The 26,488-nt window shown below is 42.6% G+C and overlaps 1 protein-coding gene across 7 annotated transcripts; it reads right to left on the bottom strand.

Annotated features, from left to right (window-relative positions):
- Nucleotides 1-731: 731 nt before the first annotated feature.
- Nucleotides 732-26,488, bottom strand: SRSF4 (serine and arginine rich splicing factor 4). 7 transcript variants are annotated; one of them, XM_069574848.1, is made up of 9 exons: nucleotides 26,114-26,373; nucleotides 15,549-15,732; nucleotides 14,723-14,887; nucleotides 10,108-10,250; nucleotides 9,635-9,783; nucleotides 9,102-9,214; nucleotides 6,114-6,328; nucleotides 2,477-2,566; nucleotides 732-2,217 (listed from the first exon to the last, which is right to left on the bottom strand). In XM_069574848.1, exons 5-9 carry the CDS (start codon nucleotides 9,723-9,725, stop codon nucleotides 1,404-1,406), a joined length of 1,323 nt encoding a protein of 440 aa, XP_069430949.1. In that variant the 5' UTR covers nucleotides 9,726-9,783; nucleotides 10,108-10,250; nucleotides 14,723-14,887; nucleotides 15,549-15,732; nucleotides 26,114-26,373; the 3' UTR covers nucleotides 732-1,403. The 7 variants fall into 7 exon arrangements, with proteins under 7 accessions (XP_069430949.1, XP_069430946.1, XP_069430950.1 ...); XM_069574845.1 differs by lacking the exon at nucleotides 9,635-9,783 and adding an exon at nucleotides 16,763-16,950 and having other exon boundaries at nucleotides 26,114-26,363; XM_069574849.1 differs by lacking the exon at nucleotides 26,114-26,373 and adding an exon at nucleotides 16,763-16,950.

Genomic DNA, 26,488 nt, shown 5'->3' with positions numbered 1-26,488 from the left:
GCTTTACCCCAGTGGTATTTACCACTTGCAACCAAACTCCAGGAGGGCAAGAAACACTGACGGGGTCTTCCCTGTGAGTCGTAGAGGGTATGGTCTATAAAAGGCCCAGGGCAGTACTTTAAGCCTAGGAACAGCCCCCAGTGGGTGCCCAGGAAGCAGTCTGCAAAGTGGTGCTCTCTCCTCCCAAGCTCGGTACAGAGCCACACAGGCCCTCCAGCTTCCCTCCGGCTTTGACAGATGCCTTTCTACAGACCCCCAAAGGTGGAGGCCAGACCAGAACCACTGTCTCTCTGGAACCTCCTCTAGAGATGGGTCAGACAAGTGATGCAGGGGACAAATGGGACAAAGCTCCTGAATGGTTTTTCTTCTGGTTCTGATTAAGCCCAATTCTAAGACGATGTACTACGCTTCAGATGGATCACGGACAAGACCCTCAACAAACAGCACAGAAGAGACATCTCTGTTCAGAGCTCATCCAGTGATGCTGAGTTGCCAAACTGATTCTCTTCTCATCAGCTTGGCTCTAAGTGTCTTGAGAGGAAGGAATTATAACTTTCCAGGAAACGTGACCATATTCTGTTGGGTGAGAAAAACTCTTCAGGCAAAGTGTTGGCTTCCTACCTGTGGGTGATCTCAAGGAACAAACAGCAATTATACCATGAACTTTTTATGCTAAGAAAAAGATATCAAGAAAGATCAGGAAACAAAACTTTAATTCAAGCAACATGAAATTTTGTCAAGCAAAAATAGTCTTTATTCAAATTTAATGGAAACAGGGGTCACTATACTTTGCAAGACGGGGAAAAATAAAATTAAAAAAAATTCTTTTCTTTTCTTTTTTTAATATAAAACAATATAATCACAATACCAGAATATGGAACTCTACAGTTTATTTCCTATGGGTTACTGCAGGTATCAGTTTTCCTTGACTGTGCTTGCTATTCACAACTTTGTTAAGTCCAAAAATATGAAACCAAAGTGGTAGGAAACTTAAGACTTAGCACTTTCACTAAATGGCATACATCAAAGGGCATCAATCCAAGGGCAAAATGGTTGAACTCACCATACCTACCTATGACATCATTCCAGCCTTAAAGCCATCCAGGTTCTGGGCTCCCTGTAGGAAAGGCCAGGCCTGAAAGCCAAGGCATTTTGGATATTCTACCGTGGGCCATGAGTATAAGGGGTTTTCAAAGAGAAGATTGTTTTCAGTCGAGCAGGAAGGCCTGGGCCCAGGAGGCTTTATGGAGAGGAAGCACTTAGATTTAACAGTTGTAGACACACCATTAGGGGAAGTAAAAATGTACAGTAGTGACATGTGTTCTACTCCAATCACTTGTGCTACGGCTACCAAACATGTACAAAAAGACAGCTCGGGGAGTTCCAGCTGTGGCCGCGGCCAGTTAGGACCTCGAGTGAGACCTGGATCTAGATCGGGAGGGCGATCTGGACCCAGACCTGGACCGAGACTTAGACCGAGACCGGGTTTTTGAGGCGGACTTTGATCTGGAGCGTGATTCTGATGGAAGGTTTGGTTTTGATTTGGAATTGGACCTCGACCTGGACCGGGTCTCCTGATTGGCGCCAGCATCCTCACCCTCCCCTCGGCCTTCCCTCTGGCCGGACTCGGACTTGGCACGCTCCCTCTCCTTGGAGCCCGAGCGGGAGCGTGACCTGGACTGCGAGCGGTCTGCGTCTTCCTTCTTCTTCTTCTTGCTGCTGCTGCTCCCGCTGCCGCTGCCCGACTTGCTGTCTCGCTTGCCACCCCGCTTCCGGCTCCTCTCACTCTTGCTGCGGCTGCGGCTCCGGCTGCGGCTCTCCTCCCGGCTCCTCTTCCTCCCCTTCCTCTTGTCCTTGCTTTTGCTGCGGCTGCGGCTGCGGCTGCCCCCTTGGCTGCGGCTGCGGCTCTTGCGCAGGCTCTTCTCCTTGCTTCGGCTCCTGCTCGCGCTGCCCCGTGCCTCCTCCGCACCCCTCTCCTGACTGCGGCTGCGGCTCTTGCTCTTGTGCCGGCTGGGGCTGCGGCTCTTGGACTTGCCGGTGCGGTCGCTGTTCTGCACCTTCTCCTCCGCCGGGTCTTTGCTCTTGCTGCGGCACTTGTCGGCGCTGCGGCTGCGGCTGCGGCTCTTGTCCTTGCTGGGGCTGCGGCTCTTTTCCTTCTTGCTGCGGCTGCGGCTCTGGCTGCGGCTGCGGCTCTTGCTCCGGGAACGGGAGCCTGACCTGGTGAGATAGCGGGACAGGGTCGCTGCGTGGGACTTCAAACCTCAGGCCCCGTCGGGGGAGATGGACTACAGCTACCCGTGGAGCTCTGCCCCACAAGAGAAGGCCCGGCTCGTTCTGGCCCAGGACTGCGTTCCGAACCCCCACGACTGCAGTCCTAGAGCTAAGAAAACTGGGGTGAGGGAAGGCTGGGAACACAGTGGCCATCAGAGTGGGACTAGGTGCAGGTGGGCCCTGCACGAATCCCAGGGACGCCTACCTGGACCTGGATCTGCTCTTAGAATGACTGCTTTTGCTGCTGCCGCTCCGGCTTCTGCTCTTACGAGAGTGTCTGCTTCGAGAGCGAGACCTAGGGGAGCAAATACTTATTTTTAATACTTGCTGACAAAACACTGAGTGAAAAGTCAATTAAGACATCTTTTCAATCAAACATGCATGACCCTGGCAGTTCCCAGACACGAAGTTGAAAGCGAACTCTCTCCCACGCTCTGGGCCCAAAGATAGTCACCTGCAAACACTCCTCCAAAACCGAACGCCCGTCTCCCCCACACCTGCTGTTTTGCCGGGTTTCTTCCTTATTCCCACCGATGCCACCATGCTTCACCAGCTCCTGGCGCCAGAAACCACAGCCATCCTGAACTTGCCTCCCTCCCTCACCCTCTTCTGCACTGGCGACTCTCCTCTTAATCTTCTCCACTTAACTACGTCGGCCGCCCCCCGCAAGCCACCACCACTCTCCTGCTACCACAAAGACCCCTAACTGGCCTTCCTGCATACACTTCTGCCTTTCACCTAGTCATGCAATTCACTGAGATCTACAGTTGACTCTTGGAAGAACGTGAGTTTGAACTGCATGGGTCCACTTACACATAGGGTTTTCTTCAATAAGCATGGTCTGCAATACTACACAGTCTGCAGCTGGTTGAATCCATGGGTGTGGGAACTCTGTATATGAATGGCAGGCGCCCCGACCCCCACTTTGTTCAAGGGTCAACTGTACACTTCAAGTTTAAAAAACCTTTAGTACCGAGACTGTAGACTATTGTTTCCTACCAAAAACAACCAGGGTTCCTTGGGGAAAATGACCAATTCTTTTGCAGGAAAAGCAAAGATGGGACTTATCACCATGACACAGACTTTCAAAGATTTCTGGACACTATTATCTATGAAAGAACTGCTCAAAATACTTAATCTGTATCTCAACCACACCCCTCTAGACCTAACTTCCAGTTTATGGAAATTCAGGGAATAAAGTATAAGTTCAACAATATAAAGAGAAAACATAAATTCACAATGTGGGGCAGTATTTAAAAAAAAGAGACTAAGAAAAGTAAACGTTGTGGGGTGGGAGCGGGGAATGATACAGGCAGACTACTTCAGACTGAAGAGACCCAACAACTCCTTACAACACATGACTGGATGGATCCTGGCCAGGAGAAAGCACAGCTCCAAGGCCATCAATGAACAACTGGGGAGACCTGAATATGACCTGGACATTAGATGACTTTATGGAATCACCATGAACGTTGTTAGGTAAAAAAAAAAATATGTGTGGTTAATCTCATTCTTGGAGACATATTATTAAGTAGTTAGGGGTGAAGTGTCAATTTCTACAACTTCTCTTTAAATGGTACAGCAAAATAAATGCATAGGGTGTGTCTATAAACAGAGAGAAGGGCAAACTTTCAGTTCTGTTGAAGCTACAGGGAGGGCATGAATGCTCATGAACTATTCTGTCAACATTTAATGTTTGAAAATGCTGTAATGAAAAATTTGGGTAAATATTTAGTAAAGCACATTCACACAGAAATCAAACAAAACCAAAAGACACAGAAGCCAGCTTGAAGGGCTTCCAATGATCAAAGACAGAATAGTTCGAGTCAATAAAAAACTGACTGCAATGCATCAAACACTAAATATACCAAGATCCAACAATTTACTCAAAATGATGCCAAACAAACAACCTCATCACCACTTTTGGGTGTTGCTGGGCACATTCAATATTCTGGAAACTGGTAAATAAAGATATCAACTTTGATTTTCCTTTTCTTATACAAATATTTTGTTAGGGTGATAGCAAAAGGGGTATAAGAGGGAAATCATCCCTCACAGAACTAAGGTCTTTAAATGCACAAAGAATGAGAAAATTAGACAGTCATCATGCTACAGCTGCTACTGAACGGTTTGAGGCGATGACTATGAGCAGACACTGACACTGTGGGGTGGACTGTTGCTGCAGAACTGTATAATGGGCGACTCACGCCGATAAAGGTTATCACCATTCAAAGTGAGATATCCAGACCCCACACAAGGGATGCAACAGAAGTACAAAGCACCCGCTAAAATCCTGGCCTTACTCTAAGTGACCTCAAGATCTAACTACAGCATTATGGGAAACACAGGGGATAAGATAGAGGGATATGTCTACACCACCAGAAAAATACAATCTGCAAACCTTCAACTGTGGAAAATCTTCAAAACGGAACACTAAATTCTTTCACAACTAAATGCATGGAGAATGAAGAGGGTGAAGGAGATAGCTGTGATTTAAAGAACTGAGACACATGTTATTTGACTGCAGTGTGTAGACCTACTGGGATTCTAATATGAACCAACTACAAATATACACATGTATTTGAGGCAACTGGGGAAAGCTGAACGCAGATGTGTTGTTGTGATGTGGCTTCATTATTTTATGTACAAGGCTAGATACCCACTGAAGTATTTATAGACGGAATGACAGGATGCCTAAACTTGGCCTTCAAACAGTGTAGCAGGAGCGGGTGATGAAGCAAGACTGGCAAAATAAAAAGTACTGAAGCTGGATGGGCAATAAGTTTAAGGGGCTGAGGTTCATATTTTCTCTAATGTTTTATATATTTAATATTTTCCATAATAAAAAGTTAAAAAACAAAATACCAAAACCTGGAAAGCTTAGATTAATGCCTTCCCCACTGCTCTTAACCCTTAATCTGGCCTGTGGCTCAGCAGGAACTGGCTCTTTGCTGTCTCATCACAAGCTGCTCTCCTCTGCTTTGTTCATTCCCCCAACAGGGCCTTCAAAACACACTGTCATCTCTGCCTAAAAGGCATTATCCCCTCTCTTTGCCCATCATGTCCAACACAGCCTTTAGGGCTCAGTTTCTATGACATGTTCTCAGGGAAGTCTCTGCCAGTTCTTCAGAGTGGGGCTGTATACTTTTCCTTTAACATCCTGAGCACGATGGTAATTATTTGCTCAATGCCAGTCATCTCCACTAGACTGAGATTCATGAGAGCGTGGACCTTCTCTGTCTTATTTACAAGTGTCTGGTCCACCTGCAGAGCAGCTGTTGAATAAGACCAAGTCTCCATTCCTGAGTAGCTGGAGTATCTGGGAGAGTAGCCAATGGGCCAGTGGTCATGTTGCCCCAGTAATGGTATAATCTAAGGGACTCTGGAATAAACGAGAAAGGAGGTCACTGATACCTGCCTCAGAGAAAGGACTTTACTTCTATTTGTACTCATGACAAAAGTGTTCAAGAGTTTTACAAATAAATGTTCAGGTCAAAGTTCTGAGTTACTGAAGCAGATAGAACCACAGTACTGAAGACTTCCACAGGACAATGAAGATGGATTATCTATGTGCTCTTTGCGGCTTCCCAGATGGGTCAATGGTAAAGAATCCACTAGCAATGCAGGAGATTCAAGTTTGACCCCTGGGTTGGGAGGATCCCTTGGAGAAGGAAGTGGCAACCCACTCCCATATTCTTGCCTGGGAAATCCCATGGACAGAGGAGCCTGGTGGGCTACAGTCCATGGGGTCACAAAGAGTGGGACACGACTTAGTGACTAAACAACACATGTTCATTAATGAATTTATAGCAAGCTCTAACACTTGAAGACATCAACAGTACCTTGAGTGACTGCGGCTCCTGGAGTAGGACCTGCGTCTTCTGGAGCCAGGCTTGTCTTCAACTAATCTGATTTTTCTGCCATTGACTTCCGTTCCATCTAACTTTTCCAAAGCTCTTTTCATATCAGAGTAAGACACAAATTCAATCACCCCTTCATTTTTCCGTCCCTTGTGGGCATCTGCATAAGTCACTTCTCCTGCCTGACGCATATAATCCTAAGAAAAAAAAAAATCCCGGAATAGGTTAAGACACATTTTATGAAAATACCTAACACAATCATCAACATGAAAGTCTTCCCTTGCCTTTAAGAAGAAATGCCAGGTTTCTCAGAATGAAGTTGACCTCAAGTATTTCCAGCTACACACCAACTATTTACTGAGGTTCTTTAAAGCATCAGACATTAGGTGGGTAGTAGAGATTATAAATATTTAACTGTTCCTTTAAACTGTTTTGTTTGAATATAAATTTTACAATTGAAAATAAAATTTTTTAATCATCATTTCCCAATTTTTTTAGTGGTAGGTTCTCTGATTATAGAAGCTTTAGAAACTCAAGTTACTACATTTAAGTCAAGTCTTTTACATTTCATTATAAATTCTTATTGAAAACATGTATAGTTGTTGATAAATATCTAAGGTAAAATGTAAACAAAATCATAATGGATTAGTAAAGACAAGAAGACTACATAACAGTGTTGTCCAGCCCTGGCTTCTGCAATGACTACTGTAAGGCTCTTTGCTCATTCTCTCTGAGGACTTACTATAATGCAATTGGTTGGCTGGAGAGAATACAACCAACATGCCAGATGAACACAGGAGATGTGATTAGTGTTTAAAAAGAGAATGATATCTGGATAAATTTAAAACTTAGGGTCTTGTGGCCAATTTCCCCATGTTTGTTCATATATAATATATACCCCAAAATAAGTATCTGTGGAATGAATACATAAATATCCCATAGCAATTCGTTTTTGTTATTGATTTCCTCTCCATATTTTACAAAGTTACCAACACTGAATATATGCTGTTTGATACTACTCCTTTGCTCAGTGTCATAAAACATTTACATGTCTTAACATAACCTACATTCTTCATAATTAGTGTGTCCAATACTCCCTAACTGTTGGGACTTCTAGGTTTTACATATAGTCTTTTGCTACTATTCATAATCTAGCAATGAACATCTTCATACAAAAATTTCTTTAACTGAATTATTTGCAGGAGTGGTGATTCTGGGCAAAAGGCACAAGGCCCATATATCAGTGATTTATCATCTAAACTAGCATACATCTTAAAGAGTAAGGAAAATGTTATTACATTATGCCACACCTGGGACTATGCTGGGCAAGTTGAGATATTGCCATACTTCCAAACTGTTAATAACAGCTCCTAACATATTGACTGTTGTTTGATAAGTAGGATTTAATTAATGCAGTCCTATACACAGTCACATGAGGTAGATACAATCATTACTCTCATTTTACAGGAAAATGAAATACAAGAGATATTAAGCAAACTGTTCAAGATCATTCAGGTACTAATATTAAGCGAAGGAGCTGGGATCTGAACATAACATCCAGACTTCAGAATGTAAATTCTTAGTACCACCCACACTGTGGGTGAGACAACCAATTTTCTGTAGTTCATTTCAACATCACCAGTGGGTAGCACGCATTTACACATTTTAAAAACCGACAGTATTCCTTTCGCTTATTTTATTTTGCATTTTCTTGCTTAATAGCTAGCATTTATTGTGCCTGGAACCATTCCAATTTTTCATATAAAAATGCATTAGTATTTTTGTCAACAGACGTGAATATTAATCCTATTTTATAGGTCAGGAGTATGAGGCACAAGAGGAAAGTAAGTTACTCAAGTAAAATAACCAGTAAGTGGCAGAGCTGGGAATCCACCCAGGCAGGTGGGCTCCTAAGTCCTGCTCTGAAGGCTCCCTTGACTTCCTAGGAAATCAACTCAACTGCTCTCCTCTCCTGAGTTAAATTGCCAAGCGCATGGAAGCATAATACCAACTGAGGATGTTGGCTAGGCTCCATTTTAACCCCAAATTTGAAAGTCTTTCTAGTTTTAATTCATAATGTTCAATTCTTAATTCTCAGAATACTGGAGTCATTTCTTCGGGGAACACAGTCTTGCTGGCAGACACTCAGTTAAGGGCCTGCTGTAATACTGACACCAACAGTGTGCTAGAAAAAAATACCAGCATATGTTTTAATCCCAGCTCTTCTGCTACGACCAACTGTGAACTAACATTTCCTGTATTTCATCTTTGTTAGCTAAAGACTGTTGAGAGCAGTTAACATTTTGCTAGAGATGACTTGTTTAATAAGAAGTGAGACAGGAAACTCCAATCCTCCTTTACATTTGCCCTCCTAAGACCATTCAGGTTAAGACACTACTCAATAAGGTTTTTTCCCTTTTGAGATTAAAACTTGTTCAGGATAGGGAATTCCCCGGCTGTCCAGTGCTTTCACTGCTGTGGGCCTAGGTTCGATCCTCAGCAGGAATAGGGGAACTAAGATCCCACAAGCCCCGTGGCCAAAACCAATTAATAGTAGTAAACAAATTTGATGAAAAACAAACAAATCTTAGAAAAGAACATGGGTCAGATAGTTATTTTCACTAGTGAGGCTCTATGTTGGAAGCTGACACAAACTTGCATATTACAACTACTACTGCAGGAAACACGGTTAGTTGTAATTTTTTCTTTCATTAGGGCAAAACTACACTGTAATCTCTCTAACATTCTCCACAGAGCAAGCTTCATTAACATAGGTTGTCCCCGGCATGCTGGTCCTGTAACATACAGGATAGTGAGATTCTGATTGTGTTCCTGTGGAAACTTTAATCGGAAAATTTTCAGATACTTTGGGAAAGCTTTCTCGGTGTGCCTGGGCCTGTATAAAATGACCTCTTTCCCAACCTTAACTCCTGCCCAACTGTATCCCCAGAAGGTTAACAGGGCCCAAACCTTTAGGTCTTGCCAGCTGCACCGACTTGACAAATTCTCCACAATAAGTCTGTATTCTGTGCGTGTAGGAGGGCCGTATTTATCTCGGCCACTTCTTCTATAACCATATCCACCTTTGGAAGGTTCAAATAGATGGGATTACTTCAGTGGAGGAAAAAGAAAAAACAACACAGCACACATTCCCCTTATTAAATATACCATCTACCCCCACCCCAAAGAATATATATATATATTTTAACTCCATCCCCACCCTTAATTCTAATCTAGATTAAAATAAGCAATCAGCTAACACAAAAATTTAATTTAATTTACAAAGTTGTAAGTATATATATTCGTTAATACTTATATTTAAAATTAACATGCATAAATTACAAATTATTAACAATTTAGAAATAAGTAACCAAATTACTAAATCGGTTACTGGTGTTACTCACAGTGATTAAAGTTTTGTGAATATTTTATATGGAAAAAAAAAGTTTTCAGGCACCTATTTCAGTTTAATCTCATCTGTGTCTAACCCTTGGGATCCTCACCACCCAGGTCTAATGGGGAAAGGTTGCGGTCGTCACATGGCTTCCTGTTTTTGGTCAGCCAAGGGCCACAATGGTTCAAAGAGCCACGCATGGAAAGGTAACCCAAGGTCAGCAAATGGAACAGGCAGTCATCTTAGCCTCAAAGGATTCTTTTAATTAAAACATTGAGGTCTTTGTTAAATCTATGTTAAACAATTGCATTACAGAGAAAAAAAACAACAACACAAACACACATCATTAAACATATTTATAAAGTATTAAAACAAGAAATTTATGTCATTAATTTAATTAAAATTAAACATTATTAAAGATGTTTATTTACAATTTTACATTTAAAAAGATACATAATTTATAAATCAAATGGCTTAAATAATCAATACATTTTAACGTAACATTAATCAGTTAATTAATTTAAAAATTAACATTTAATAACAGAGGCATGTCACCGATACAAATGCCCTTTAAATGCTTACTGCGTCCAGAACCGTAACTGCCATCTCGCCGTGGGCCGCGGGCATGCTCAACAATTACTCGCTCACCACAAAGGTCTTTGCCATTCAGCTCATAAACAGCATCATCTGCATCTCGCAGATCATCAAACTCCACAAACCCATATCTAGAAAAGAGCAAACACAATCCGGGCTGGTACCATTCTGACACCAGTTTCACTAACATTAAAGAGAAAGCATTGAGGTTCATGCTCAGCAAAGGTTAGGCAGGTTTGGCAAACTACGGCTCAGCTTTCTCTTCCCTTTAGCTGAAACCATTCAGTTTTGTGTCCATGGGCACGCAAAAGGGCAGGGAGACTTCTCAAGGTTGACTCCTGTATTTCTAGTAGGAGGCTGGCTAAATATTCAGAGATCATTTCTTCTGTTCCCCAAGTAGCTGGTGGCAACTGCAAAAACCTCCACAGGGATGCTTGGTATAAGGTATTAAAATATGTAATCCTACAAGATTGAATATTTGCTCTTTCGACTCATGGTAAAAACTCATCTTTTTAGCTTTAGCCTCAAAGTAGTATCTTAGAGAGTAGTTAGATCTACATTCAGGCACTGTGTCTTAACTGTTAGATCATGCTTGAAGTAATAAACCAAGTTAAAAAAAAAAAGTATCGTAGTTCTCAGTGAAAGAAAAAAGCTTTTAAAGTCCCCTTTTCTCTACCTAAACAAGTCACAGGTGAATTGACTATTCTAAAAACTACCAATGAAAAAAATCTGGAGCTATTCTCTTCTTCATGATATTCCAAATTCACTTCCACGAGCTTTATAGGTAGGCTAAAATTCTCTAGAATCTATATACAACTGTGCAAACTTCTTTTACATAGTACTGCTAGGAATTTCCCAGCAAACAAACAGGTTTGGTGGTTTAACACAGATCCAAAAGAAAACCACCCCCTATCCCAATCCTATTAATGCCTGTTGAAGGGAAAAACTTATAAAACCAAAATGCAAAATTTGTAAGATGTTTATAAGCAAAGTCAAACAAACGCCCTATAAACTATATCATCAATAAACTTAGTTTGGTCTGATGTGGCTGTGGAAGGTCTAGCTTTGTGAGAACTGCCTATACTGGAAAACCAAAACCATCTTAATCATACAGGTCACAGTCAACACCTTTGAACTTTTAACAGAGCTATGCACACAGACGCTGACTGGTGTTCCTCTGGGTTTAAACCTACGGAAACTAAAAACAAGTTATAAGACCTGCCGGAAGTTCATCCAGCCTGATCAAAATTATTCCACTTTCTTTAGCAGGTAATGCTGTACTCAGCAACATGTTAAGAGAACCAAAACTGAGGACGTCTTCCTTTACTAAAGAGTCTCTCAAGGTGACAATGTACAGCTAAAAACTTTGTTATGCTGAAATGTCTGTGAGTGACATTCAAACCTCAAGAGTCACTGAAGCTCAATTCCATTAAAGAAAAGTAACATAGAAACACTCAGTGTTTAATGGGAAAGGTTCTGCAGGAACAGAATTCAAAAAACACCTGGCTCAGCTTATGGAGACTTTAAAGTGGGGTTCACCCTCCCATGAGCTGGAACTGCCTAGCAGCTTAGTAAGAATGGTTTTGACCATGACTGTCACAGTTGATACAGCAAGTAAAACCTCTCCAAATCAGTAACTTACTATGTTAAAAAGTGCTTTATGATCATAAAAAATCTCTAAAAGATAAAATACACTGCAGCTAGCTGTCTTTTCCCAAGTAGAGTGGGTCTTCAGGAAAGCTACACTATTGCTTTTAGAGACAAAATTAAAGAGCTAATTAAAATTTTTTTTCTACTTTGGTTTATTTCTAAATAGATAATAAAACACCTCCTTGCCCCCAGAAGTACATTGCTTAATTTAACTGTCAAGACTGGTCACAGGTCTGCTTTGCCAACTTGCCCAGATGCCAAGTACAGAGGGATGAGAGAAAACATCCAACACGGGCATGATGAAGTGGCCTCCCCCCTCTCACTGGCTCAGCACCATTCAATGCCCTTAATTCATTTGATGTGATGTCAGAAGGACTATGGCTGACTTTCGAGGATCATATAAAGACATCACAGAACACCTGTTTTCTTCACAACAATTAGGGTTTACAACCACTTGGGAGTCAGAGAATGCAAGACCCCAAGCCCTGCAAGTGACCTGAAATAGAAAGCCAGATGCGTGTTGACAAGCGAAGCTTAGGTCAGAACCCTGTGGCAGAGCATCCTCCCAGACTCCAGGATCACCCTGTGCACACTAAGAGCTCATCCTGCCCTCTGAGGGAAGATGACAATCTGCTAAGCTGAGGCACAGTTATCTAAAAAAAGATAACAACAACAACAATGCTCACAGTGATCAATCTTCCTCTGCAGCTGAGGCTGACGCAAGGCACATCTTCCCAGTAAAACTCTCCTGAGTTGCAGCGATCCATCTGTGTCGTCAGAAGAAAATGACCCCTGCATCTCTTCCCTAGTATTTACTACATTTCTAAGAAGTCCGAGCGAGCCGATTACTTAGTAGCCACATTTTGGGGCTATCTTAGCCACTTATTAAAACAGCTGACTTAAGATATAATTTATCCCACAGAAAAATCTTGGCTACCACTCTGTGAAAAGGCACAAAATCTATCTGTAACGTTTTAATGCCAAAGTCCAGTCCAATGATTAAATCAGGACCTGACCGTCACTCCTCTCTGTCACTGACTTGCTGGGTGGGCCTGGAAGACGAAGCAAAACATCCTCCTGCCCCATACACCATGCCTGGTATGATTCCTGTTCTCTAAGCACAGATCAGATCAGTGTGTGGTTGCTTCCACCGTATCACTGTTCGTGTAGGTCCGTTTTACCGAAAGGATGACCTCACTAAGTGGAGTAAATGAGTTCCCCAAATCAGGCAGAAGACTAGATAGCAACAATAAAATGGTACTTAATATTAAGTAACCTCTATGTACTAAACGTTACTTATTTAATAAACACAGTACCCAAGAACCAGGTGCCGTTATCTGTTTTACAGATGAAGAAACTGAGGCACACTACATTAAACAATTAAAACAGAAGATGTTCAGACTGCGGCCTGACTTCAGAACACCATTAAGACTGGAGCAGCAGGAACTGGCCTGGATTTTAGTTTGGGTTCCACTGCAAACCAATTCTGAAAGCACATTAAAATCATTTTATTTCTCTGAATCCTAGGGAGCTACACTACGTACCTCTTAGGTTTCTCCTAACATCAAAAGTATGATAAAGTTAGTCCTCCTCTGGCTTAATGATGGGACAAAATTTTAGTTTTATTTAAATAGTTTTGTCTCTGAATTAAATTTTTGTGCCTTTAAGAAAGTAAAGCTCTCCCTGGTAACATCAGAGAATCTTTCTAAATAGATCTTAAAATTCCTTTGTGCTTTGCAGCAAAAACAAAAACAAAACAAAACAAAAAACCCATGAAACTGATCTTCTCTCCCCTAAAGTACTCTCCTCCTGAATTCTTTGTCAAAGTAGGGATACAAAACACACACAGGCATGCATGCACACTATGAGCTGGCACGCGTGTGCTCAGACATACTGCTGAAGTGGCCTGTACACAAGCCTTATGGTCACAACCTAGCAGATAAATTTCTTAATTCTAGCTGAAGACATCCTTCCAAATGACCATCTTTCAGTAACTCTAGTATGAGAATGAAGATGAAGGAATTTGGGAGAATGAACCTATGACAGATTATAAAATCCCTCTAAGGCAGGGACTGATAAAAAACACAAACCAAAACCCCACCAGTATGCCTCCTCTGGCTTGACTCTCAGATGTTACATCTGCCCTCTCTCTCTATGCCTGTGTAAAAGAACGAAAAGCCTGGCCTACCTATTAAATGCAAATCTTTCCAATTAAAAGAAAAATTCTTCAGTGTTCTTTTACAACTGCCTTTTCCCAAACTGTTTTCCTCTAGAATATGTTTAATCCTGACAAATTTAGTCAAAAAATGAGAGAAGAGGAATCCCTGCCATTTTCTGAGAAAAGTGGGCTCCATGATTCTTACTGAATAGTAGCAGGTGATCGGGACACTACAAAAGCCTCTGAGTTATGTGGGCGGTTCTAAACCTCAATCCATTCTGACATCACTGCCAATGCTCGGGTCTTCCCCATTCAACAGCTAACGGACTGCTCAGACTGCCAGTCAGAACTCTGAAATGCTAGAGCTGGAAGGACATGCTTTTAAAACTGAAGTATTCCAAGACTTCAGTTTTCGAAAAGTTGCTCATTTTTTCACCTAAGAAAAATGACCACCCGAGGTGGGGATATTGCTGCATATCCCGACCCTAATAACGTACACCAGTGGTCCCCAATACCACTCTGCATGTCGTACTGAAGAGGATGGGGAGTCTGCCTTACCCCTCTAGGGAGGGCTTAGGGCCACCTCTGTCTTCCAGACACCTTCCCTGGATGGGGATGACTGAGGGGGTGTGCACCACCAGCTGACTGACGGGGAGTGGGGCCAAGGGGCGAGGGGAAGCAAGCCTCCATGCGTGTGCCTGCCCTCACCCGCCAGCGCTGCTTACCGCGGGGCACGCCTTGGATGTTCGCTCTATAGGAAAAATTTGCCCCTTTACACGGTGGATCTCTGCTCACCTTTGTCCTAAAACTGTGCCACATGCTTTTCTTTGTATGTGGACATGACAGTCCTCAGCCAACATCAGCAGGATGTGAGTTTTGTTTTCCCAATGTGGTGAGCCATTCCCACATTCACTGGCAAGAACCGAACCTCTCCATGGCTGGTCAGGATTAGGGATGTTGCTGTAGCCAAGGAAAAATTTTCATCTGTTGAAGTTAACCCATGGGGTGGCTTGAACCCTGAAACTAGGGTCAAAAGCAATGTACTTTAAGGGCACAGCCCTTAAATCTACCCTGAAAGAAATGGCATTCAGTGAACAGGAATCAAAACAGCTCTCTTTCAAAGCACTCAGTGTTGGTCCTATGCTCCAGTCAGTTTGTGTTATGAGGTGCAAAAGGGGCACACGGACAGGACTGTAATAAAAACCAGAAATTCTTGCTCTCTGCATAAAGTGCTGAGAAAACTGCAGACAGGCACTTCTGCAACCAACTCTCTAGTGCTCAGGTGAGGCCAACTCAGAAAGCTTGTGCCAATTGTGTTACTATCCCCAATACCAAAAGTCTGCAAAATTCCAGGGAAGCAGTGGTCAGGCCCTCAAAGTAAAATTGACCAATGTCCCATTCACTGCCCTGGGTCACGGATTATGGTTGCAATTTGGCGACCCCGGTAACTGGGGGTTGTATGTAACCCACCGCTAGGAGCTGCTACCACACAAAGTGGGTTCCTGAGATCCTTTCTATCCTGAGACAGGAAGGAGGCTGCTCTGGGCATTCCGGCCTCCCTCTCTTTAGCCTCCGAGGAGGGAGGGCCATCACGGCCACCCGTGGAAGGTGGATGACTTACCCGTGCTCACTGAGTGGCAGAGCTGGGGTGCGACTTCAGGGCTCACCAGTACCCAGTCTGGGGCTCTTTTCACGTCGGCACACTGGCAGTTCCCGCACACCAAGAGCTCTCTGCTTAGAGCTGGTGTGGATTCCTGGTCTGCAAACGCTGGCCACATCTCAGTCTGCACTTGATCTTTCCCCACCTTCAAAGAAGAAAACCTACCTCATGATTCCTCTCTTCTCGGTCCCCCGACCGTCAGATTCACTCCTAACCACCCTGTCATCGCCCCTGCCTGCCTCCCCCGGTGACCCCTCAGTGCACTGCCTCGCTCCACAGTGCGCTCCCTCTGCTGGGCTCTCAGGGTGCTCTCTTCCTCTCTGGCAGACAAGTAGGGTCTCACCTCACTTCGCTCTAGAATGTGGCTACTTTTACTTAGTCAACTTGTCTGTTTACATGTAGCAGGGAAAGCCAGCTGCTGTATCATTCTTTGGCTCAGAGGTCTATATTGACTCCTAAAATCTTTGTTGATCCATTCTCTAACTCTGGAATGCCTTGATTACACAAGGTGAATCAGAGCCACCGGCTTCTGTAGACGTGAGAATTCTCTTCCGCGAGTCCCAAAAACTCGCATCAGCACTTCTATTCAATTTTTTGTTTTACATGATAATGTTTTGGTGACCTTTAAAGCCTTGTTCTTTTTTTTCCTTTTCCACCAGATTTAACAGAATATAATGGAATTAAGTTTTAATCAAGGCAGAATTGACTAGGTCTCACATATTTCTTTATTAAAATATAATTGAGTAGAAAAATGTCAAGCCTTGTTCTTTTTCCTTTGCGCTTATCTTCTCATTTGCTTATGAGCTCTTTAACAAACGCTAGTATCTAAATAGTGCCTGGCACAAGTAAATACTTCATCTATAATATTTCATTCATTCTTCCTATGATATGTGAAGAATGCACTACTGTTACTCCCATTTTGCAATGAGAAAATGAAGCTGGGAGAGGTTAGGCAATTTGCACAGAGTCAAGGAGTTCCTAGGCAGCACAGCTGGACTAGAACCCAGGTCCATCTGACTCCAAAACCCAAGCTCTTAACCACAAGGTCACACTGCCTTTGTAAAGGCAGGTGTTTCTTCTCTCCCACAGTCCTGAGTATTATAATTCTTCCAAATTCAACAAATGCTGCTGCTTGGCTTGATAATCTAATCTCAGATAAGCCAGGCTGTATTAACCTTTTTTTTTTGATACAGTCAGGTAAATTCTCCAGAGCAAAAAAGAAACTGATGTTAGGGAAGGTGAAGAACCTCTAAGCTCGGGGTATGTGACAACCAGGTTACTTTCACTCCTCTTTTGGTTCCCATTAGCCAGTGTCAGCCATCTGGTCCTTCCGAAAACATGTGTGGGTTCAGAACATAACAGACTAGAAGAATAGAGGAAAAATAAGATTATTCTGTGCAGTCCCCATTCTGGAGGCCCCATATTAACCCCTGGTATCGGTCTTTGGTTTTAAGGCTCAGCAAAAACTAGACCAGCATAGAGATGATGGAAAGTTGGGCCTAGAGGTGGTAAATGTGAATGGACATTGACAGTATTATGTACTTAAGGATGCATTTAATTAGTTTTGTAAGGAATGGTGACTGGGACCAAAAAATATAAGCATGAATGGTGTGGGAAAAAAACAGACCAGAAATCAAAGAATATGATAAGGTTTACAGACTTTCAATTAAACAATGACTATAGCAGCAAACTAGAAAAATACTTTGCAGATGACAGGCATCTATAATTTAACTCCAAACCACTGTTGTTGTTTTTTTTTTCCAAACCACTATTAACATGACTATTCTAGCCCACCTCTTTCCCTTTTCATATAATAATATATTACTATCCCCTATAATAACGTTAACAACTCCGAGCTTTTCTGATAATTTCACAGATGAAGAAATGAAGACTTAGAACAGTTAAATAAAGGCTACCCAATATCTGGGGTCCTTTAGACCTAGGTCCTCACCTAAAATCAACACTCCATCGCCATGCTCTACTGTCTCCGTGCCAGTGCAAAGAAGTGCTCCATAGAGCAAACATTTTGAGAAATATAAGCTCTAGCACAGAAAACCAGCTACATCAAATTATGTGTTGTGGAAGACTAATGCCCACATGAATATTAACATCTTATGAGAAATATTAAATGACAAGGAATATCATTTCTGCATCTGATGTGCACTAATACTGGTAAGTTGTGAACATTCTCTAAGCTACTAGTGGAACCAAACCTATATGTCAATTATCAAAATTTCAACACCAGTCAAGGAATATACAGAAAGATGATATAGTCATTAAGAAGACACCAGCCCTTCTCTGAGGGAATATTCACATACTGGAGTGAGGAAAAGAGAACACAAATATTCATTATTCTAAAAACTAAGTGATAATACAAAATTCCTTCAGAAAGCAGGAGGAAGAGGGGAATCTATAACCAAATTCACATCTAGTTTTACTGTGCAACCGGTCTATGAGCTTATTTACCATTTTTTTCAACTATCCAAACTATTTCAAGAATGAACCAAGAAAATTCACTTTCACTATGCAGTTACCATATTCCTACCCTATAAAATGGGACTACCCCTAGAAAGCAACATACTTGTAAATAGTTTGTGGATGAATCTATCACAACCATAACCCCTGTGTCATAATGAAATCTATCACTGTGACCTTTAAAGTCAACAGGGCTGCTTTCCTTAAAGGAGGGAAGGTAAACACAATCACACCTGCATCCATTTCAATTTCCTGACACTTACCAACATTAGGGGTAAATGCAATTAAGAAGTCTCAAAAGAGGTCAACTATTCTCTGATGGGGCTTCCCTGACAGCTCAGTTGGTAAAGAATCCACCAGCGATACAGGAGACGCCAGTTCGATTCCTGGGTCGGGAAGATCCCCTGGGGAAGGGACAGGCTACCTGCTCCAGTGTTCTTATCCCTCCCTTGTGGCTCAGCTGGTAAAGACTCCGCCTGCAATGCGGGAGACCTGGGTTCGATCCCTGGGTTGGGAAGATCCCCTGGGGAAGGGACAGGCTACCACTCCAGTATTCTAGCCTGGAGAATTCCAAGGACTGTATAGTTCATGGGGTCACAGAAAGTCGGACACGACTTGAGAGACTAACTTTATTCTCTGATGACACACTTGAAGTTCATGAAGACTCGTTCACAAATTAAAAACAGTTTAAAAGAACTCAAAGAGATGAAAGTCGTACTGCTGATTTAGAATAAAACTCTTGGAATGGAAGATAGAATCACTGTTACTTGCAGTTAATGAAACAAAGGTGTACACTCAGCAGACAACACTATCTGGATCCACAGCAAAGCTACAAACAAAACCAGTTTGTACTTACCTCTAAACGACACTACAAGCAGGGTAACAGACGTTAAAGCCTCTGAGAGGTTATGCCTCTTGGGACCATCTTGGCTCTTTCCACGTCCCTCATAACCGCCTCACAGTCTCTGTTTTGGGTTAAAGATGCCACTCCCCATGCTACCCTGGAGATGCCTTTCCCGTGAAAATTATTTAATTCACTTAATATTTTAATGCATGTTTCACATTCCTTAAACATTAATGGATCAATAGCTTCATTTCATCCACATGAAGTAACTTTTCTCAAAGTCAGTTCATCTGGTCCGTGGTTCCTGAACCCCTTGCTTGAGCCTCCTGCTCACCTCTTTCCCTCCAGTCCTCCCACCCACCCTGGGTCTTGGAGACCGGTGTTCATGAAGGCCTGCCTCTGTCATCCAGGAACAAGACATGGCTGGGGACCCTGGCGGAGGGTCCTGAGTGCTTCTTCAGGAATCCAGAGGTGCCGTTCCAGGACCTCTAGACTTTCATCTCCACATACAGCAAAAGTCATGTAGGGCATTTCCTCAAAACACAGGCGTGCAAATCCAGGGCACAAACCACCCCTCACCTCCAGGATACTCCAAGACCAGCCCTAGCAATGGCAACACAACAACACCTTTCACCTGCACAAAATCCTACCCTGGTTCTCAGCCACCACCGAGCTGACACCAGCCTTTAGCTCTCCACACAGTAGCCTGAGGAGAGTCAGCAGCAGTCTCTGCCCAGGGCCAATGCCATTACAACAAAACAGACCCCCATCTCACTTTGGGCAGCAACTTGTCAGTCTGCTGGAAGCTGGTGCAGGGAGACTAAGGACCTCTGGTGGTGGAACCCAAACTATCTTCTCACTCTGGAGGCAAGGCCCCAAAGGACAGGACTGAACCATCTGGAACAGTGTGAGAGCAGCTTTGACTTACACAGCCCATGTTGTATCTGGTATGTGCATAAAGAAGATCTTCAGCTTCCAGAGTTGTTAATAACTCATTTTGTGACCTTGGACCAGTTACTCTAAATTCCTGTGCCTCAGTTTCCCTGTCAGTACAAACTAGACATAACACTTGTTTATTTTAAAATCTCAGTGTTAACTTATAAATTCATAAATACTATCCCCAAGAGTATTCTCTCAGATGCTTTGAGCATCTTTCTTCTGAGGAACTCAAAATACAATCTTCTGTTTAGGCTACCTGGAAGAATACAAAAATCCCGGGAACCCAAACCACATTTTATCTAGTTTACATCCTGTGCCTACCTTTTAAGAAGGGAAGAACATTTCACGTGGCCCTTATATTCATTTGATACCTCAATCAGGAAAGGAGGAGCAAGCTATTAAAGTGAGAATAGAGATTTAAGATGACTTGGACAGATTACTATAGAAGATGTTTATTCTTTTCACAAACTGATTGGGAAAGCAGGAACAAGGAGTGGAAGTCTCAAGCCAGGGCAGTTTAAGGTGGTAGGTAACATTTGGTCAAATCACAGCATGGTATGATTTCTTGGCACTGACTTTTTAAAAAGACAGAAATTTAAAAATTGCCCACGGCTTAAGGGGAAAAAAAAAAAATATATATATATATATACACACACACACTTAATATATATATTTTTGGAGGTATGTTGACTTCAGTACAAAAACAACTTGGTCACATTTGTAACAGTTACATTACGAACAAAACAGTGACAGAATGCTACTTAATCCATAGTCCTGTTTTTTCATGATTTCTTATTCATTTAAGAAAAGCTCTTGGTAAGACACTTGAAACCATTTCACCTGGTAAACTAACAAAGACTTTAAACAACACAGCTGCTCAGTGTTGATGAGCTGCCGTGATGGGTGTGCCCATGCACGGCTGATACAAGTGTAACTGGCATGGCTTTGCTTGACACTTATTTGGCTATACCCATGGAGAGCTTTCAAAGTGTTCACGCCTGCTGTGACATACATTTTATTTCATAGAACCTGTTCTAAGGAATGATTAAAAATACAAACAAAGTTTCATACACATGACATCCATCACAAGGTCACACAACAGCGAGAATTTAGAGGCAACCTAGGAAGAACGCTTGGGTAAAGCATGATTCAGCCACAGAATGGGTTTTAGGTAGCCACTAAATGATGTTTATGTCAAAGACTTTAATGTAACAGAATAAAATATGTGAGAAAAATTAAGCGTACAAAGAGGGACATAAAATTGCACATAAAACCTTGTCTATGTTAAAAGGGTTATTAATGATAACTTATACTTTATGCTTTTGGTATTGTCTAAATTATCTACAATGAACCTGTATTTATTTTCATATTTATTTATGTATTTAGTCAACATTAAGTCAAAAAGTTACTTTTTAAAAAAAGTTCTTCAATCTGTTATGCTTGGTAAGCTAAATGGATAAGGCTTAAAGGCAGCAAGATAACTTCCTAACACATATATTTGGATATTCTAATTTAAAAAGTCATAATATTAAAACATTATGGTAAAAAGTAAGTTCAGAAAAATAGGAACTCTTCAATATGGCAAGTGAAAATATAAATAAATTATATGAAGCCAAAAGTTAGCCAAAGTTCAAAACGTGTATAGTCAGTTCTTCACATCTGTGGCTGATTGAACTTGTGGGTGTGGGGAGTGGACTATGGGACCTGGGCATCCATAGACTTGGGTCTCTGCAACGGGTCCCAGAACCAATCCTGTGAGTATACTGAGGGACAACGGTATACACTCTGTCTCCAAAGTCCATTTTCAGGAATCTGCCCTAAGATTTACACAAAGGGTATCTGCCATATTTATATGGAAGATATTTATATATGTACAAAACAGTGGAAGACCAAAGACAATCACCTTGTTGTACAACATGGTTTTGCTTATGTGCATTATATTAAACAGTATTTACATGTGGGAATACTACGTAGCACTTAAGAACTAGGTTGCAGGAGATCACTCAATGACCAAGAAGAGGATCAGACTCTTAGGTAGCAGCAGGCTACAAAACAGAGCCTAAGAGTATGAATCCAAGTTTGTGAAAAAGGGAGGTGAGGAGGCCGAAGTGCACGCAAGAAAAGGCAAAGGCTAAGTGCAGACAGTGTCATTTTTAATTTTTTGTCCTCTGTATTTTAAAAATTGTACAATATGAAAAATTTTTAACCAGAAATAAAACAGTATTTTGAAATGTCATACAAATTAAGTATGGGCTTTTTTTCTGGGGATGGGGGTGGGGCATGCCTCACAGCTTGCAGGATCTTAGTTCCCTGACCAGGGACTGAACCCAGGCCCTCAGCAGTGAAAGCGCTGAGTCCTAACCACTGGACTGCCAGGGAATTCCCAAGAATGGGCTTTTAATAATAAACTAATAGTTCAATTAGCCAGAAACCAATAACTTCAAATTCAATTATATTTTCCTTATTGCCTCTTTAAAAAACAAGATGAAAAACAAGCTCTCATTAAGGATTTAGTCAAAAGAGAACATCCCTGTGTAGGTTCTGGGGTTGGCAGAGATTCTATCCCAGTATCTCAGGCCTAACAATGTCCTACAGTGCTCAGGGACTAACAGAAAAATGATGCAAACTCACTGAAGCCTTAATACATTTAAAAAATTAACTATGGTATCTTCTACTTGAAGGAATTTTAAGCAAAGAGTGAAAACAAAAAACTTCTTGGTAATACTTAGATATCACAAAAATCCAATTACATCTCTGAAAATTCTGGCTGTTTACAGTTTTACTGTAATATGAAACACAGGTTTTGAAATTTATAGCGAAGTTTCCCTGGAGAGTTTTAATTCACACATTTAACCAACTGAAAACTCCCCCCCACCCACCAACTCCTCAATGGTTTGGGGGTTTACCTGTCCAGCTACTAGGCAAATAAAATAATCCTAGTATATGATCTGTCTCATTCACTAACTAAAATATGGAAAAAATTAAAATATAAAGATCTATGAGCAAGACTACAATATTGTGTGGCAAAATAGTGTATTAAAAAAACCATCTACATTTTACATGAAAAAAGAAAAAAGTGACTAACAAGAAAGTTCACAGAATTCACAAATAATCAAAGACAGCAAAAATTACCACAGAGCCGGAAGGCTCTAACAGGTGCTAATATTGTTGCTTCCTTGACCCCTGGTCCCCCAGTGCTCCTGCTGGAGTCAGTGTGGCACAGACAGATGAAGGAGACCAGAGGGGATCTGGAGAGGCCTAAATGGTCGTGGGAGATTTACAGCACGTGTTCGTGGTCCCAAATTGAACCATCTTTCCAGGAGTTCTCTAAAACAAAGGCAATCTAGATTAGGGTTACCTGGTACAATAAAAGCAGGCAATGCACTCCTGTATACATCTCCCTTCTCCTGATCCCAAGAGGGTCCATAAAATGCTCTTCTGGATACTAAATCTCCTCTGGAGAGTTTATCTGCTTCCTCGTTTGGTCAAACCTTCTATGTATACCACTGCGTTATGCCTATTTAATTCTGAACTTTACCCACAGGCCTTCAGCTCAACTTATCTACTGTCTACCGATAAATCTCACTTCTACAAATTTCCAACTCTTAGCAATCTTCAAAGCCCTAACCATCCAAAATTCTGCTTTTCAGTTTCAGAGATACTAATAATCACAACCCAGATGTGTTAAAAATGATTCTCAAGGAGCTCTATTATGCTTCCTAAGTTTTCAGGACTATAAATTTACATATGTTGCTAAATTATGCCATCCTTTTAAACTCCTCTGCACTACTGCCATCTAATCCAGCCAATTTGTGTTTGAAATACATCTATCTACTTTGTTCAGAAGTCATTTTCCCCTGCAATGATTCCTGAATGCTTCCAGGAGGTGCACCAGTTTGGTGTCTGTCACACCTGCCTTCAGATCCCTAGAATGACTTCCATTCCTCATTCCTTTGACTTTCAACCGCAGATTTCATGCATACCATGGTTTAGCTGCACAACTGCAAAAATGAATAGTTCCCCTTAGAGACCCATGTATATATGGTCCTGGAAGTAGCAGTAGTTCTTCCTCTTATATCACCATTTCTCAGGTTGCTCAATTGTTCCCTCCAGAGCACGTGATTTTGAATGTTTAGTGTAAAACCTTATAGTTGTTTCTGATTTATGTTTTTAAACTTCTAGATCATTTGTGAGACTCATCCAAGCTAGGCTGTTTACTATATTTCAAAATTCTTCCTCATTCAACCATCACCAGTTAGGACATACACTATTCCCAGACACTTCACTTCAAGACGCCGGCAATCCATACTTCAAAGCCTATTTCAAACAAACCACTCCAAGTTTCACTCTCTGAGTTTAAACAGAGAGCAAGCATTTCTTAATTCAAATGTAGGCACTTAATTTACTCAAGAGTGGAATTGTTTTTCTGCCTCCTCCCTTCATTTAGCACATCAACAGACATCTTGGTTGTTATCAACATATTTGCTTCATTAATTAGTTTCCATTATTTTCCCATTAGTATCAACATCATTTCTTGCTATCATTTGAGTAACCTTAGAGAACAGACCTAACCAAATAGGCTTTCATGTTACTAAACACTTAAAAAGCTGTCTCCTTATGATCATGGTCAGATCCCTTTGATTATAAACACCATTTACAGCTATAAGCCAAATGCTTTACAATTCTTATCTCTAATCTTCCTTTTCCTGGTGGATGAGGAAACTCAGAATCAGAGAAGTCACTTGTTCATAGAAAGTAAGTAGTGAAGATAGGGTTTGACCCAGGCCTGTCTGCTTTCAAAACCCATGCTTTCCCCAAAATTTAATTATTCTGTCACCTTGGTTGGGCTCCGAAGAAAACCTGGAGTTTGAACTTAATCATTCAGACACATATTTATCACAGTAACAACCCCCTGCCCAATTTAAGAGCTGAAAGCTCTAATGTACAAAATGAAGAATGTCCTAAGCCTTCTACTTTGAATGAAATTAGCATTCATAATGAACACCTGATGGAGAACATTTCCCTTAATAAGAAGGTGATTCTTCCTAACAATCAATTTGAAATGACTTTTTAAACCCAGCCAACAGTTTGAGTACATTCTAGCTTCCGATTTTCTCCAATGTTCAATTATAACTTCATAAACCTCTCAAGTGTTAGCTGCTGGTATTACTTTGGGGAATAAACTCTAGTCATGTCAGACCTGTTGCAGAGCAGATCTTAAAAAGGGGGGAGGCAGCCAAGAATTCTTCTAACATCCAAGGTTTAGTACCCTAAAATATTTCCCCTACTCCTCTTTTTAATATCCGTGTCTTTTAAGTCCTACCTAACATTTCCTGGTTCTCAGTTTTCCCTGTTGAATATCTTCTCCAGTTCTGACTCATCTGTTATCCCTGAAACTTGTAGCTCCTGTGGGCCCTGCTCTACCAAGATAGATCAGAATACAAGTAACAGACCATAGCCGTATAGGAAGTCAGCAATTTTCTAACTGTAGGTCTCCGTCTACATCAACGAGTTGACAACTCAAGGTGGCCACTATTCTCCAACAAATTCGACAACCTCAGAGCAATTTCCTGGCAAGCTGAGGAACGGAAACCCCAGCATGGAAACTGTACGCAGTCTTAAAAGATAGCTGGCTAAGACTTTTAATTTACCCTTGTAGAGGGAACGGTGAAGGCTTTCAGAACCGCAAGTCGATACTTTTGAAACCATCCCTAGACTATTCAAACCAGTCTCCCGCCCAAAAAAAGAATAGCACATGGCAAAGCTAAAAAAAAGAAGGCGGGGGGGCGGTCCCTTCAGAGCTCCCGTCCCTGGGAGAGATGCGCTGTGACCACCTGATCCAGTAAACTGGGTAAGAGGTGAAAAGGAAGCACGAAATTTGTTTCCAGCAGCCCTCAGAGCGGGAAAGGTTGGTCTCTGCTGGAGACGAACCAGGCCCCGGTCCCAGGGCCCGAGAAGGAAAAACCCAGGCCGCCCTGGAGCTGTGTGCCCTCCCGCCCGCAGCCCCAATCCCACTCGGGTTTTCCTCCCCCGCGTCCCACTCAGCGGCTCACCATCGCTCCCATTATCCCTCCGCCACCCCCACCCGCGCAGGCGCAGTGGGAACTGGGGCCTACCCGCGCCCCCGAGGCGCCGCTACTATGGCGGAGCCGGAGATGGCCGGTAGCAGCTCCTAGTGGGGCAGGCGTCCCTCTCCCGTCCCCATGGCCTCCCGCCACCGCCGGGGGCCCCGTTCCCACATGGCAGGCCCCTCTTCAGTCCTCCTCACCCGTTCTTCAGATCCACCTCCAGGATCTTCCCATAGCCCTTAAAGAAGCGCTCCACATCGCGCTCCCGGGCCTGGTAGCTCAGGCGGCCGATGTACACCCGTGGCATCCCGGCAACGGCGGCGGCTACTTGGCCCGGCCCCAGCCCCCCTTAGGCGGCGGCCGGCGAAGCGAGAGCGCGGCGACGGCGGCGGCGGCGGCGGCGGCAACGGGCGGGCGGCGGGACGGACGTAGCCGAACCCGGTGACGTACGCGAGCACGCAGCTCGCGAGCACGCGCCTCCCGCCTCCCCGCAGGCGGAGGGTAACGGGAGGGAGAGAGCACGTTCGCTTCCCGCCCGGCCAGGGACGGGGGCGGGGCCTGCCCGGGGGCGCGCC

This window comes from Ovis canadensis, chromosome 2 (genome assembly GCF_042477335.2).
Source record: "Ovis canadensis isolate MfBH-ARS-UI-01 breed Bighorn chromosome 2, ARS-UI_OviCan_v2, whole genome shotgun sequence".
Classification (NCBI taxonomy): Eukaryota; Metazoa; Chordata; class Mammalia; order Artiodactyla; family Bovidae; genus Ovis; species Ovis canadensis.
The sequence above is the reverse complement of the archived record's forward strand: the minus strand, read 5'-3'. Positions and strand labels throughout refer to the sequence as shown.